This window comes from Lutzomyia longipalpis, chromosome 2 (assembly GCF_024334085.1).
Source record: "Lutzomyia longipalpis isolate SR_M1_2022 chromosome 2, ASM2433408v1".
NCBI classification, from domain to species: Eukaryota; Metazoa; Arthropoda; class Insecta; order Diptera; family Psychodidae; genus Lutzomyia; species Lutzomyia longipalpis.
In genome coordinates, this window is record NC_074708.1 from 23,657,416 (window position 1) to 23,672,226 (window position 14,811).

General features: G+C 36.2%; 2 protein-coding genes across 3 annotated transcripts in view; both read left to right on the forward strand.

Annotated features, from left to right (window-relative positions):
* The window catches only part of LOC129789596 (irregular chiasm C-roughest protein-like), a 130,586-nt gene that overhangs the window by 66,443 nt on the left and 49,332 nt on the right, over positions 1–14,811 (forward strand). The window lies entirely within an intron of this gene.
* LOC129789747 (uncharacterized) lies at positions 5,026–7,878 on the forward strand. Its single transcript, XM_055826791.1, has 2 exons — positions 5,026–6,014; positions 6,107–7,878. The coding sequence occupies exon 2, from the start codon at positions 6,116–6,118 to the stop codon at positions 6,887–6,889; it is 774 nt and encodes a 257-aa protein (XP_055682766.1). The 5' UTR covers positions 5,026–6,014; positions 6,107–6,115; the 3' UTR covers positions 6,890–7,878.

A 14,811-nucleotide genomic window follows, 5' to 3' on the forward strand; every position in this document is an offset into this window, starting at 1 on the left:
TTCTTGTAATACATAAAAAACAATTACGATAAAAATTTATCAAATACCGCTTTACTGACTTAAAAAATCGATTAAGCATAATTATCACAGATTTACATACCGGACCGTTATAATGTTCGTACCATCTTTATAATAATTTCCCGAGAAAATTTTCTGTGAATAGTGGTATCCAGGAAATTAAATAAAATTTCTAGTACTTGCATATGAATAAATTAGCAAAATAAAATTTAATTTTTCCAATTGCTTATTGCTGATATGTATTAAAAATATGTATGTAGGCTAAGTGAGTCTCTTTTTATTTAATTACCTGACATAATTAGGAGACGGAAATAATAAAATATATTCATAAACCATACCTACATAAGATATATAAATATTTCAGATCGAATCATTACTTCTTAGTTAGCGTATTTTAAATGCTTCTTACGCTAAGTGAAGATTCTCACGACAATATTTAATTTATAAAATTGCAAATTATATTTAAAAAAAAACAACTAATTTCAGGAATGATTCAGATGTTTTAGACTGGATTTTAGTTTTATTCCAGTCTAGCTACATGCTTCTTATATTGAATGATTAACAGTTTTATGACGGAGTCTTCAGAGAAAACGTCTGAAATCGTGCATGGAATTGTGAAAAACTTTAACGTTCATTACTAAATAGTTTTAAAGTCTCTCATTAAAACTTTGCTTTTTTTTCTTCTTTGTGTGAACGTGGTTGGTTAGCAAAAACCAATTGAATTAATTTTAATTTCCATTGGAGGCACACGGAATTCCGGAATTAAGTAAATGTAATTAGTGGGTACCAATAATAGCAATTAAATGTTTAAAAACATTCCAAATATTTCACATTACTCAATTTGAAACATAATACCATAATTTTAAAATTCCTTGAAAATTAATTTACATTGAAACAAATACATGATTTTTTTTCTAGTATTACCTACTTAATTTACAGAATTGTAAAAAAAAAATCATAGCAATTTTTTACAGTAATAAGTTTTTAAAATACTATTATTATAAAAACATAACTAATAGTTTTTCGCAGAAAATTAATTTTAATTTGAGTAACGTATTTTTATACATTTTAAACATTTTCTGTTGAAAGAAATTCATTGCAATATGGATGGATTTAATGTGTTTTTCGAACTCAACCATTTATTTTTAACCATATGTCTCATTTATCATTTTTGTGACTTTTTTTTATCATTCTGCTATCGTTCATATACAAATATGTATGTAAGTAATGTGTTAGCATGTGTATGGAATATTGGTATCATATATAATATTTTTGTATGCAAAGAAGCATCTTTTGAGGCAATTGAATAAATTGGAAATAGGAGAAAAGAAGGATGAAGGCGTGATAGGTGATTTGTTCTAATTTGTCACCCATTTGACGGCTTATGTGACTACATGCATGGGATTTGGCAATAAATTCAATTCTATTGAGAATTACGCATGAACTATCCCTTGAGAATAGCTGCCGCAAGAATAGTACGTGAGTGATTTCAATCATTCAGTACATTACGATGGATGGTCATTGACCTAGATTTGGATAATTGGTGGTGACAAATCATATAAATATCTTATTAAATTAACAAAAATACATATAAGTACATTACCTACCTTATTTGTTTGTACGATGTAAGTAAATGAATCTGTTGTAAACAGGAGTTCAGTGGGTATTCCATGAATGAATATGACTGCTCTGTTTTGTTAAGTGAATACACGTTCTCCAAGAATGGATTGTGGAGAGTTCAATGAGAATCCGATGTTTCAATAAAGTGTGTGCCAATTGAATTGAATTGAAGTACATAATTTTATAATTTTATTCAGTACTGGATTTTTCTCTCTTTTCACCATAAAATCCACAATGTATCATAAAATTCCTTCAAACGAATAATACTTTATAATATAATTCTTAAACTATATTATGTAGGTGTACAGTGCAATTGGCTCACACTATAAATTGCTCTTGAAGAATTTTGATGTAGCGACCGGTGTGCCTTTCTTTGTGTTGATCGGACTTTTGACATGATGTTTCGTGGCGCTTTTGTGTGTCTTGAATATCAAATTGGAGCATTCGCAAGAGGTATGCAGTGCGGCTCCCATAGCTCATTATCAATCTCTCCATCATCAATCGATTGTTCAATTCAAAATCCCGACACTGAGGCTCTATTGTGTGCATTAGCGTCTGTCCGGGGTACCACTTCAACCATGTTGAATAAAATAATGATAGACGATGAAGATGAAATGAGAGAAATTAATTAAGATATAATCTTTCTGAATTCTCAGTGTAATTAATTGGGAGATTTTTTTTTCTTCTTCCATCTCACCTCATCGCAGGTTAAAAGTTTCAAATTCAAAAAAGTGATTTGCATCATTAACATACGATATTTCAAAATCACCGCCCTGTTCACCCTCTGGGTCCCTCGTTTAAGACACTCATCAAGAGAAACTTTTGCGTTGATCGTGGCTAAAAGCTCAAGAAATAGGTATACATTAAATGTTTTTTTTTCTCCACTTCTCTCAAATGTAACTTTTCAGGTGGAAATGTGAAACGGAGAAAAAGAAGCAAATCGAATATATATTTCTGTGGATAGTGAAAAATATCTCGAGATGTTTCTTCAACCACAGTGGAATTAATCAACCGGAAAGAACAGAATCAACACGAGCAAAAAGACAAGTTGTTCAAGAAACTGTTAGTATAACAACACATTGACACTTGTATGATGGTGATATGGTGGTATGGGGAAGTTGAGGAGAGTTAAAAAAGAGGTTACATTAATTTTTTTCATATAACCCAATATTGCTGTCGAATTTGAACTCAAGCGTTCTGGACTCGTGAACATTCTTACAAATTATCACATCCAAGAACTTTCGGTCGGACAGCATGAGTGACGAGTTCATGTTTTTTTTCTACATAGAATGAAACTTTTCCCGAATCATTTCATCTTAATATCTAATTGGTAATTTTTTTTTCACTGTGCTTAATCCATTCATGCCCAGAAAACATTTTGAACTCAATATTAATTGCGGGTTACGCGAAAGTAATACGGAAGCTGGTCAATTAAGCACATTCTTGCTCCGTCCAGAAGCACAACACTTTCACGCGCGCAAACATCACTGATTTTGCACGCTGTTATGTGGATGTGCTGAACGAACAGGTATATAAAAAAGCATTGCTAGTCAAGCACCATGTGTGTATCATGCAATCTACTTTCAATTGATCCCAGTCCTTGTTGAGAATGTCTAGAAAACAGCACCAATTTCAATATCCCATGGGAGAGTATCTCTCTAGCTTTGTTTGGCGTTGGCTTCTTTTTTTCCAACAAAGTCAGTCCATATTGGCTGAATTGGCGCGACAACCACAAGAGTACAATAAAATTGTTTGAAAATGCCATTAAAAACAGCATGTGTGTACTGTAAATCGCTCTCTCAGTAGATACTATGCTTCTGTTGCGGAGGAAACGATTGTACACCAAAAACGTGGTGCTAAAAAAGACGATAATATTATGAGAGCTTTTCTTCAGCTGAAGTGTGTCAATATGGTCAGAGAGTCTCACGATCTTTGTCATCTTTTTACCGGCTGCTCGTAGTTCAAGTAGTCAGAAAGGGCAGAGGAGTTTATGCGGCGGAAAGCGGATACAAATTTACTTCTTTTGCCATTTTACATACATATAGTTGGAAAAATCAGTTATTTTTACTAAATTACCTACTATATGTAGTGTACATTGTACATAGTTTTTACATAAGATGCACCCAATATAATAACAGTAAAAGAAACCTTCTAGATTCAATAAAGTCCTTCTTTCATGGTTCTCACATTAAGTAAATTGTGATGCAAATCTTTCAATCCGGTCGACCTTTCAGATTAAAGATACTTAGATAAGTATTTCCGGTTTTCACCTTATATCTTTATCGAATTTATTCAACGTAAGATAAAATCAAAAAACTTTTTCTTGAGAAATATTTAAAAATATGTCGATTAATACTTGTAAAAAAAATCTCTTTAAAAACTTTCAATTTCGTTACTTAATTTCTTTTAAATATTGAAAACAGGAATGGTTTCAGCTCACAGCTTCTTTTAAAAGGTTAGAGGTAGGTATTCTTAAATGAAAAATGAGGTTCAATTTTATAAAAAATTGACATCTGACCACTGCTGGTGGTGACAAGTTTTCTCTTCTTTCTTTCACTCATGGCCAACACCACCAACAATTCTGGACCAAAATAAATTTTTCATTCCATTCACCGAGACCAAAAATCCCTTCTCTATTTTCTTGAAAAATCTTGAGCATTGTGGCAAAATGGATTTTCATTTCTATATTGTGACAAGAGATCCCGAAGAAATTCTCTATAGAGAGTGCATCATTTTTCTCAACAACACTTACAACAGTATCCGAGTGCAATGGTTGGCCAATGCGGTTGAGAGTTGATGGAGTATTAATTTAATGGTCACACCACCCGCTACTCTTTTTCCACGCAAAAGCTCGCTAAATTGCTTTTCACAGATTGTACTAAAAAAAACGGTGGTATTTAGTGATTATGTGGGACTCCGTTGACGACGAAATTATCATTGAACTTTCCAACATTTTTCCAACAAAGTGTCGCGCGAAGGAAATAATTTATCTCTGCAGAAATTATACTCACTCAGCGTATTCTCATCCTGACGACTTAATGGATTGAATTGACACACTGAAAATGCTGACTGTCGTCACTTTCTTTCTATTTTTAGGGAAATGCATTAAATTTTTCTAATATAGTGAATAATATAAAATTAAAGAATAGGCAGTGAATTGTTTAATTTCCCATTATAGACTTGATCCACACAATCAACATGGATCGATGTGAAAAAATATAGAATTGGTGCCCATACTCTCTGAATACTTTTACAGAGTCATGATGGACGTGTAAAGGACTAATCGACAAATTGATTTTCCCTCTCACAAGAGACCATTAAATATTTAATTTATGTAGAACAATGCTATGTGCCCCGGTAGAGAAACCCTTCTACTGTATTATATGTTGAGCTGTGGCACTATGTGTGTCAAGGGTTGGACTGCTCTGGGTGAAAGAGTGAGATGAGTCGTTAGCTCTATGCCGCTCATCAGGCACTCATAGGTATCAGTAGCCCACTGTTGCTCGTCCGATTCAGTTCGGGACCCGTTAGCTCTTCAAATAAGGGTAGTTAATAGCCCCTGTAGGAATATCGTCCTACATATCAGAAGTGGGATAGGGTCCGCGTGTGCCACTGCGTGTGGAAAACCGTGAAAATCACGGCGCGAGTGAGAAAAAAGTGAAAATTGCGGAGAGGACGACGCAGAAGAGCAGCGAGAGCAACATGGCCGCCACCGTGTGGAAAAAATGCGGCACAGAAGCAGCGCAAAGCGGCTAGATGGGACTGCGAAGACCATCGAGAAGCGCCCCAACAATTGTGTGGTGAAGCACCCGGCGATGGAAGTAGCGCAAGTACCCCTGAGTGCCCCCAGGAAAGAGAAATAAAGAAAAGAAAAATTGTGTTTCTTTGAGCTTTGACATTTATCATGAAATTCCAAGAAATTTTTGGCGATTCCAGAAATTTCTATGTGTTAACCCTTTATGTATGCTATGTGTGAATGGTGGCCACCCGCACAAAATAATTGTCTTGTCTTGTCTTGCAATAACATGTCGTAACAGGAATTCCTTTTCAGGTTATTCATGATAATTTTTGAACATATTTCATGTGAAATTACATAGGAAAATACATGAGAAAAAAAAATGCGAATGTCTCAGAAATATTTCATATGTTAGTGAAATTAGCCGAGTTTGATGAAGCATGAATTCGGCGAGATTGATGAAACATGAAATGTTTTTGCTGGAATTTGACCATATCGTGACATTTCGGTCGTGCCGATTGAATGCTCGGGTATTGCGTCATATTATTGTCATTTTATGCAAGTCATTTGAGTGTTCAAGGTGTATTGCAAGGAAATTCAAGGAAAAGTTCATTAAATATCGCAAAGAAATCGCAGCAGAGTAAGTAAGATGATATAAAAGAGGGACATAGAGGATTTTCAAAGGTAAAAAAGTTAAAGATGCTATGTGTAATTCAATTCTTTTAACTGCAGGAAAAAACAATGTCGAGAAGGCAAAACTCCACGGTTGCCATGCCCATGGGACCAAAGGAACTAAGCGCAATAATCCAGCGATTTGATCCAGATTTGGCCGACTGCGTTGACACAGAGGATTGGCTTGTAGAAGTTGAAAATGCGCGTTTGATGTATCATTGGGAAGAGAGGATGACAATCCTTTATGCGTCCATGCGACTGAGGGGACCCGCTGAAAAGTGGTTCCATGGCGCCAAAGCGAGGCTGGATACGTGGGCGAAATTTCGCGATGAGTTGCTACAATTCTTCCCTACCGTGGTGGATTCCGCGAAAATACACAAACAACTCGACAGCCGTCGCAAGGCGAAGAATGAAACAACCTCATCGTACTTCCACAACATGATGGCCCTAGCGGCGAAGGCCAAGGTTGATGACAAAACCACCATGAAATATATAATAATGGGCCTTCCATCCGAGTCGCTAAGGACATCATTGTTGACACAAACTTTCGAATCTCTCCCGAAACTTCTCCGCGTGCTAATTGATGCGGAACAAGGCAATGAAAACGCAGATGATTCCAAGCAAGACAGGCGCTATTCCAAGCGCAACTCCGGGCAGAATTCAGGGCGCTACCATCCGTACCGCCATGGGAAGACGAATGACCGTCGAGAATCTCAGCGTGAAGCACACAAGGAAGCCAATAAGGAGAAAGAGCAGAAAACCACCAAGGAGCGACGAAGCTGTGAGAAACTCTGCTACAGATGCAAGAAGCCCGGTCATTTGATTGCTCAGTGCCCACAATAATTGCGATGAATTCCAATGCAGAGATAATGACAATGCAGAGAGATAATTAAATTGAATTTCGAGGAAATAAAGAATCTTAAGCCTACTGAGTGTAGTCAAATGTGAAATCAAATAAAATAAATTAGAGAAAGGTATTATTATTTATTCGAGATTTTAATTAGTTGTTTTTCAGGACAGAAAAGTGAAATTAAGATCTCAAGGTAAGCCTACTAAATATAAATGGAGAATAATTTCTTTGTCATTTTAGAGAATGGACATACAACGAGGAAGCAACAAAGAAATGTGAAGGATTTAAAATATCAAATATTATATGCCCTACTCAGACACAATCTAGAGGAAATGAAGGAAGAGAATCTTAAGCCTACGACCGGAATTGAGGACTGGATTGATGTTAAGGAAGGCTATGTGCCAAAGTCAAGCAATGGCTATGTGCCGCTTGAAAGTTGAGTGCGCTAAACCAAGATGCAAAGAAGGAAAGGAACCCGAAGCGTATAATAGGAATTAAGAATTGGATAGAAGGAAGATAAATCGCTAATCAAGACGAGAGCCGAAGCAAGAAGACTTCGTCTTCACTAGCTGAGCCCCAGGCTTAGTTGCTTCACAGAGCTCATAGTACTATGTGTACTCCATCATGGAAAAAGAAAGAAACAAGAGATTAAAGAAACAGGATGACAACAATGAATTATTGCGGAAGAAATCAGTACACTGGATTGACCATTCACTTCATCAATGAGGACATTGATCATATCAGGAAGGCCGAGATGTAGAACAATGCTATGTGCCCCGGTAGAGAAACCCTTCTACTGTATTATATGTTGAGCTGTGGCACTATGTGTGTCAAGGGTTGGACTGCTCTGGGTGAAAGAGTGAGATGAGTCGTTAGCTCTATGCCGCTCATCAGGCACTCATAGGTATCAGTAGCCCACTGTTGCTCGTCCGATTCAGTTCGGGACCCGTTAGCTCTTCAAATAAGGGTAGTTAATAGCCCCTGTAGGAATATCGTCCTACATTTATTCAATTAAAAGTCAATGCCTGGAGAGCTGCTCATGCGATATAGTCAAGTGCTTTTCACCCACCACCCTTTTACTTTGCCTTTGCTGTGTTCCATTTTGAAGCCACAATGCAGACTAAATTGCCTCGGGAGCTGTAATGCTGAAAACACTACACATCTCAGCAGCGAAACATAAATGATTTGATGAATCAAACGATAAAAGAACCAACAGTGGAAAATTAGTTCCGATACATTAATAACTACCTCCCACGCGTTCCAGCTAATCCTGCAGCAATTGTTGCCTGAAATCAGCCACATGACCACTCATCAAATGTATCTCTCTCTCAGTAGCTGATGTCTATTTCCTATATGAACCACCCGATGGGGGCCAAAATGTGCGATGGAAGAGCACTTAATGGGGGAGCTCTGAGTCCTCAGCACCACCCACTTCGTGTGTGGTTACACCCCCGAGTTAATGCCAGAAGGGGTCTAATTCCTCTCCTCGTACTCACCATTTTCACAAATTCACCGCCTGTGTCATCATTCTGTTGCCTTAATTATCGCTAGTTGCTTTAGATCAAATAGCAGAGATACAAAAATTCAATATGGATTAAATGAACATGTATGTCAGTTGAATGAGGAAAAAATGTTTATTGAGGCTACATATGAATGGATATACATAAGTACCTATCTAACGAAGAGTACCGCATATATGTAATTTTTCAAAAAAAGCAGATAAAAAACTGTTTATTGTAAAATCTATAAAATAACAGGTGCATTTTCAAATAAAGAGATTTTTGATATTTCAAAAAATATGTATAATTCAAAGGCTTTAGGGTTTCATATTTTTTTTAAACAAAAATTTTCAACTCTGTAGGGGAGGGCGGGGCTAATAAAGTCACTTAAGGGTTTGGAAAAAGCCTAAAATATCATATTTCCTAGCTAGATAGAACAAAATGATCTGAGAAAGAGTTGTAGGGCAGTAAATTTCCTAAAGAAATGAGCTATACATTTCGTTTTATCTATTTGGGAAAAATGATATTTTGAGCTTTTTCTAAACCCTTAAGTGACTTTTTTAACCCTGGTCTCCCCTAATCCTCCTTAAAGGATGTACTAATACGTACTACACCTTTATTATGTTATAAGAGCTATAAAAAAAACAGAAATTTTCATTAAAGAAAAATTTTTATTCGTAGGTATATATTTTCAAAATTTTCCACAAATATTTTTTTTTAATAATTTAATAATTCAATTGGCATTCCACCCAATAATTGAATTCAATAAAAAATAATAATGTCCTTGTGTCCGAACTACGTTACTAATTACCTACATAGCCTTATTGACTGAAGTAATTTTTATTATAATTTATTTATTCCTTATGACTTTAACAAAACTGTCAGGCAGCAATAAAGGCGATTGGTATTAAGTCCACATTCACATTAACTTCGAACTCATGTATTAATTTTTTTTTACCCTTCTTATAATTTTTCTTTACACCGATCAATTTTCTCTTCATTCAAATTATAGGTAAAATAAAACCTTAAAATCCTTATCGCTACATTCCATATTTTAATTTTAGGGGTTCTGAGAGAGAATTTTTATTGAAATTATAAGTATCAAGCAAGCGTTACACGCAGGGTAGCAACACTGCAAAACTTTCACATATGAATTCACTTTCAACATTTTAAAGAACCCATCCTCTTGTAATTTCGTCATGAAGACGAGTACGATAATTGCGCTGAGTTGCAAAAAAATCGCTTTTTTTCGGAACATCAAAATGGAAATAATGATGTTTCTCTCCCCTTTGCTGTTGTGTACACGCAATTATTCAATGTGCAACAGCAAGAGACCTGCTTATAAAATAAATGCACGAAAATAGATTTCAATTGCATTTTAAATGGTGCATTTGGTGGTTGCTACCGCAAACAGCTAAATTGTTAAATGGTGGGTGCAGTTAACGCCTACAGAGCATTTAATTCCGTGAGGTCCATGGCAAATGCGAAGTTTTTTTTCCTCCCAACAATGTGATATCAACTTTAAGGTCATTCGCCCCCGATTATCTCATGGGCGGAAACACATGGGTATGGTGCTAAAGACCGAAATGCATATTCCTGAGGGTGACTACTTGAAGACTTTGTAATTAAAATGTATAAATTTCAATTATTTTAATTAACCATTTCGGTAGAAAATGCTGTCAATTCTTGTCCAACCCATTAAATTGACTTGGAGACCATAATATGACCACTCCCTCTCGCCTCTTGGATCTCTCACTCTCTCGGGCTTTGTGTGATATCGAGCATGGAGAAGCATGGAACAAAGACGACAAGTGGCAAACAAAGTGACTAACTTCAACTAATTATTATTTGAGCTCTAATTAACCTCATACAAAGCCCCCAATGAGAGAAGGGCGACTTCGGAGGCATATTTTGTGTTCAAGAATTTGTCTCTTCGGTCTCTTCCATTCTCTAAGCTCATATCGAGAAATTTTGAGCACCTAACTAAACTATATAGCACAACAGCATTAGGGCGAATGAGTTATAACACAAATTAGGAGCAATTAGTTGTATGAGGCAATCATTTAATAACATAATGACTCTTTCTCAATAAAACTATTATCTTTTCAAAAAGCTTATCTATTTGCTCAACCATTTCAACACTAATTCTATTCAAAATATTTCGCAGTCAGTTTATCAATTAATTAGTAGATTATGTTTTAAATTCAATATATCACGAACTTAAATGTACCTACTAAGCAAAAAAAAAAAAAAGAATAATTTTACAAGTTTAGTTATAAGTTTAGGTTACCAGGTAACAATGCATGCTATTTGAACATAGAGAGGAAGACTTGAACGAAGACTTTTATGGATTCGTTGTTAACTGTCTTGAAAATTCTGGATAGATTTCACGTAACTCTAGCTGACTTGAAAAAAAAACTTAAGCATAAACTTTTAACGACTTCAACAGCACTTTTTGAAATATGTCTCTTCTTGCGATAGTATGAACCCCTCAATCACTCCTGAATCGTCTTCGTGACTCATTGTTAGAAAAAAAGAGGTAGAATAGAGTGTGGAAAGCGGGAAATTCTTCAATTACTGCCATTCGTATGCGCATTCAGGCTTATAGGGGGTGGTAGTGGGTAGTGCATGAAAAGTCGTAATGGTGATTTCATCCCCTCGATAATTTATTGTTTTCTTCCACTGTGATTCATCCACTCTTACCCTCTCATATCCTTGGCGACAGAGCAATACCATAAATTGCAGGGCGAATGCAGTTTTTTTTTTTATTTCAACTCGCGCCCCCCGTCTCTGGTGCTTGGGTGACTCAAAAGGACACGTCAGTGTGATGAATTTTGACGGAGTGGGATAACGATGGGTGTCTATTGTTCTCATGTTTCTACATATTTGTTTTGTAAATTGCAGAAACAGCATATTTCCACGCGCAACTACGGCAGAAAACACCATCATCAACTTTCCCACTCGGGCACACACGCTCAAGAGTCTCTCTTTTGCGAGAAGAGCAGACATGTTGAAGCTAGGAGAAGCATCCACCCCCTACCCTCCCATAGCATTCATTTCCTGACACTCCGCATGTACTTTGAATCACACGAAAAGGGTTTTGCGGATGCACCATGAGGAATCAGAAGTTTAGACACGATCTCACTGTATGACCATAGGATGTGCTTTAAAGGATACATTTGTGATTTTTCTGATTTTTCCGTTTTTATGCTAAAGCTAACGTTGTTGAAAAATATATATTTCAATCGATACTGTTGCCATTTGAATTTTAAAATCACTTCTTTAAAACTTTGGTAGCCCCTCCTTGACTTTTCAATTTATAAATTCTTACTAAATAGCATAACTCCAACTTTAGGGAACGTGAACAAAATTATAATAACATGAGTTACTTTGTCGTAAGTGCAATTAATTGATTTTTCTTAATATTAAAAGAATATTAAAGGGAAACTTGATAAGGTTTTCTAAATACGGAAAATGTAGTTATGTCGAATTTTTTTTTCGTGTGTAATTCATACTCTCGTGTCCATTTTTCACAGAGTAGCCTTGCCGGGCGTTTATGTGAATGGGAACTCCGTAAAAGGAGTAAAAGTGCTGAGGCACTATGAGGGTTGTTGGTGGATTTTCTGTATGTGTGTGGTTTATGGATATAAATTTGGTGCAAAACAATGAATTTTCCACAGATTTTATCGTGGCATTTCATGCGAAAACTATTTATGTGTTTAGTGTGGTTATGGGATTTTATTAAATAAACTATTACATCTACATACATATGTATGTATGAGTTTATACTTTTTATGCTACCAGAATAGTAAAATTTCTAACATTGTGTTGAATGTGTAGAACGTTAGAGAAGTATTTTTTTTTAAGAAAATTCTAACTAAGGGGTTGCAAAATGCTAGGGGTTAATTGGCTGTGTATTGCATAGCTTGCAAAAAATAGTGGTAAAAAAATATTCGATTCACCATTCGTGATGAATCAGTTGGTGCCTTCATGTACACCAGCAATATTCGTTCCACACATCAACCCCATTTGTCTCCCACAACCCATTTGAGGAGGGGTTGGAGGGGGAGTCTTTTTTTTCTCCTTTTCACCCATCTATGATTCATTCCTTTTGGGGATTTGTAGAACCAAGAAGTATTGTTTCTCCGAAAGCTGAAGCATCCAGAGGTTTGTGCTGTGTTTGCTCATCATAATTTCTCTATCGACAACGCTCAAGGTTTTCCCTATTTGCTCTGGGTAGTTTGGCTCAGTGCAAAACAATATTGAGGATATATGGTCCCCGTAGATTGATGAGGAGCATTAAGGGGGTTTGAGGACTAAAAGAGAGGGTACCTTCAAGAGATCGTTCCGAATGAATTGTTGGGTGGAAAATATCCGACAATGACACTTATTTTATCCATCGTCCAATCGATTCTCTGTGGTTTGTTATTTTTTTCTCTCTGTACAAACCCTACTACCCCCTTCAGATCACTCTAATCTTCTCCCTATGGCATCCTCTCAAAGTGAACTATTTACCAATGGAACTCTCAAGTGCTGAAGATAGAACTTCGTTTTGGTGTGTCAATGATGATTGTTGGAGTATTCTGCAATTCACGCCACCATCGATTTCGTCGTTGAGTGTCAATTGTGGGTGAAAATGTGCACGAACTTTTCGAGTTATCCCATGAGCTTCACAGATATGGATCCCTACCCCCACGGAGAGATAAAATAAATTTTCATCACTGAAGTGTAACTTTGGAAGAGTGGGTGAAGAATATGAAAGAAAGTCTTTCACTTGCTTCTATGATGGTCATAAAATAAATGAAATATCATCGAGGAGTATACTTTGCGCGGACTCTTGAGACCTCTTGCATTGCACAAGGTAGGGTAAAGTGTAGTGTTGTCTAACAGCGTGGTGTACATTACATTGAGGAAACTTTTGATTATCCCAACAATTCTCTCTCTAAATAGAATTCTATTTATAATGTTTGCTTTTCACAATTGGTAATAGATATAGGGTACTTACTACGGGTACTACATGTTAATTTATGTTATTTTGCAGTGCCCACGGTCTTTGATAACTGCAACGACAAATCCAAATTCTTTAAATGAAGCATAAAACATTAGAAGGTAAAAAGGAGTTTTCTCCGTCCGGTGAGCGCCAGAAAAGAGAGATTTTTTATAAAGAAAATCCCAAGATTAGCCTCAAAGCTTTCGATGCGCTCTGCATCATCTTCGGAGAAAACTCCTTTTTACCTTCTAAACTTTACGCCAGACGCTCTAATTTACATAAAACATTATTTATTTGATGATTGTTAAGTCTGCCAAAAAAAAATTTTTTTAAAGTCATTTAAAAAATATAAAAATACATAAGAAAGATAGAAGTAGATTTTTAATAAATACATATATTAATGAAATTAATATTCAATCCTTTCTATTGCATACCAAATATGTACGTACATAGTATATTTTGTACATAAAAATGGTGTACTGAATTCCTTCAGATATTGCCTCTTGTCTCGACAGTTGAGACGCACACCACAAAATAGGTTAAAGTTCACATCTTGTATGCTTTGCATCGTCTGGATGTTGCTTTTATCCAAATGGATTTAAATATTTAATACGAGCTAGACACATTTTTCTTGCTTCTGGATTCATTACGTATTCTCTGGACAGTGTATGGTTTTTTAACATTATGCCTGCGCTCCTGGGAATTTCGTGGACAGGAAAAGAAAGTCAAATATGAAAATGGTCGTTTTTAATGGGAGCATATAAATTATTTATTCCCTCTGCGAGGAATTCCACTGTGTACCATGACATCCAAGACAGTCAGCGGGATAGTGTGCCAAAACCATATGGTCGGGAACGTTGAAGCGGCTTTAAAGGAGAATTTTAGAATCATCATTTTAAGCCTTGCATTTCGTTTCTTTTTTTGTATTCTTAAATACTCTCCCCTTGCAAAATTTCACTTGGAAATTCCGAAATGTCTGTCTAGAGCTATGGTACTCTAACAATGTTTTTTTTGTTACTTCTTTGAATTTCCGTGTCATTATTTTTAGCGTCGTCGCCGTCGTCTTCATTGTACCAAATCCCTCATCCATACGCAATTCCAAAGCGACGCGTCGTCGTCCTCTTGTCTCTCTACCAACGTCGGGGAAATACATTTTATGTGTAAATTGTCTCTCTTTCCTTTCCTCTTTTTTTTTGCACAAACATTCTCTATATAGCTGCCACGGGCACACAAAAAATCGCAGAATTTCCAACGTAGAAGCGCGCGTTTTTCCGAAGAAACTCAATCTTGTTCGAATTGCAAAATTTGAAGCATGTGACGAAGATTGTTGGCAGAACAAAGCTGAATCAGTGGGGAATTTTCGCCACTAATCCCATGGCTATTTGAGTGGAAGAATGTTCGTTGAACATCAAGTGGCGGGGGGCTC

Coding starts and splice junctions, on each gene's coding strand:
- LOC129789747 (XM_055826791.1), top strand. CDS start 6,116: ATGTCGAGAAGGCAAAACTCCACGGTTGCCATGCCCATGGGACCAAAG.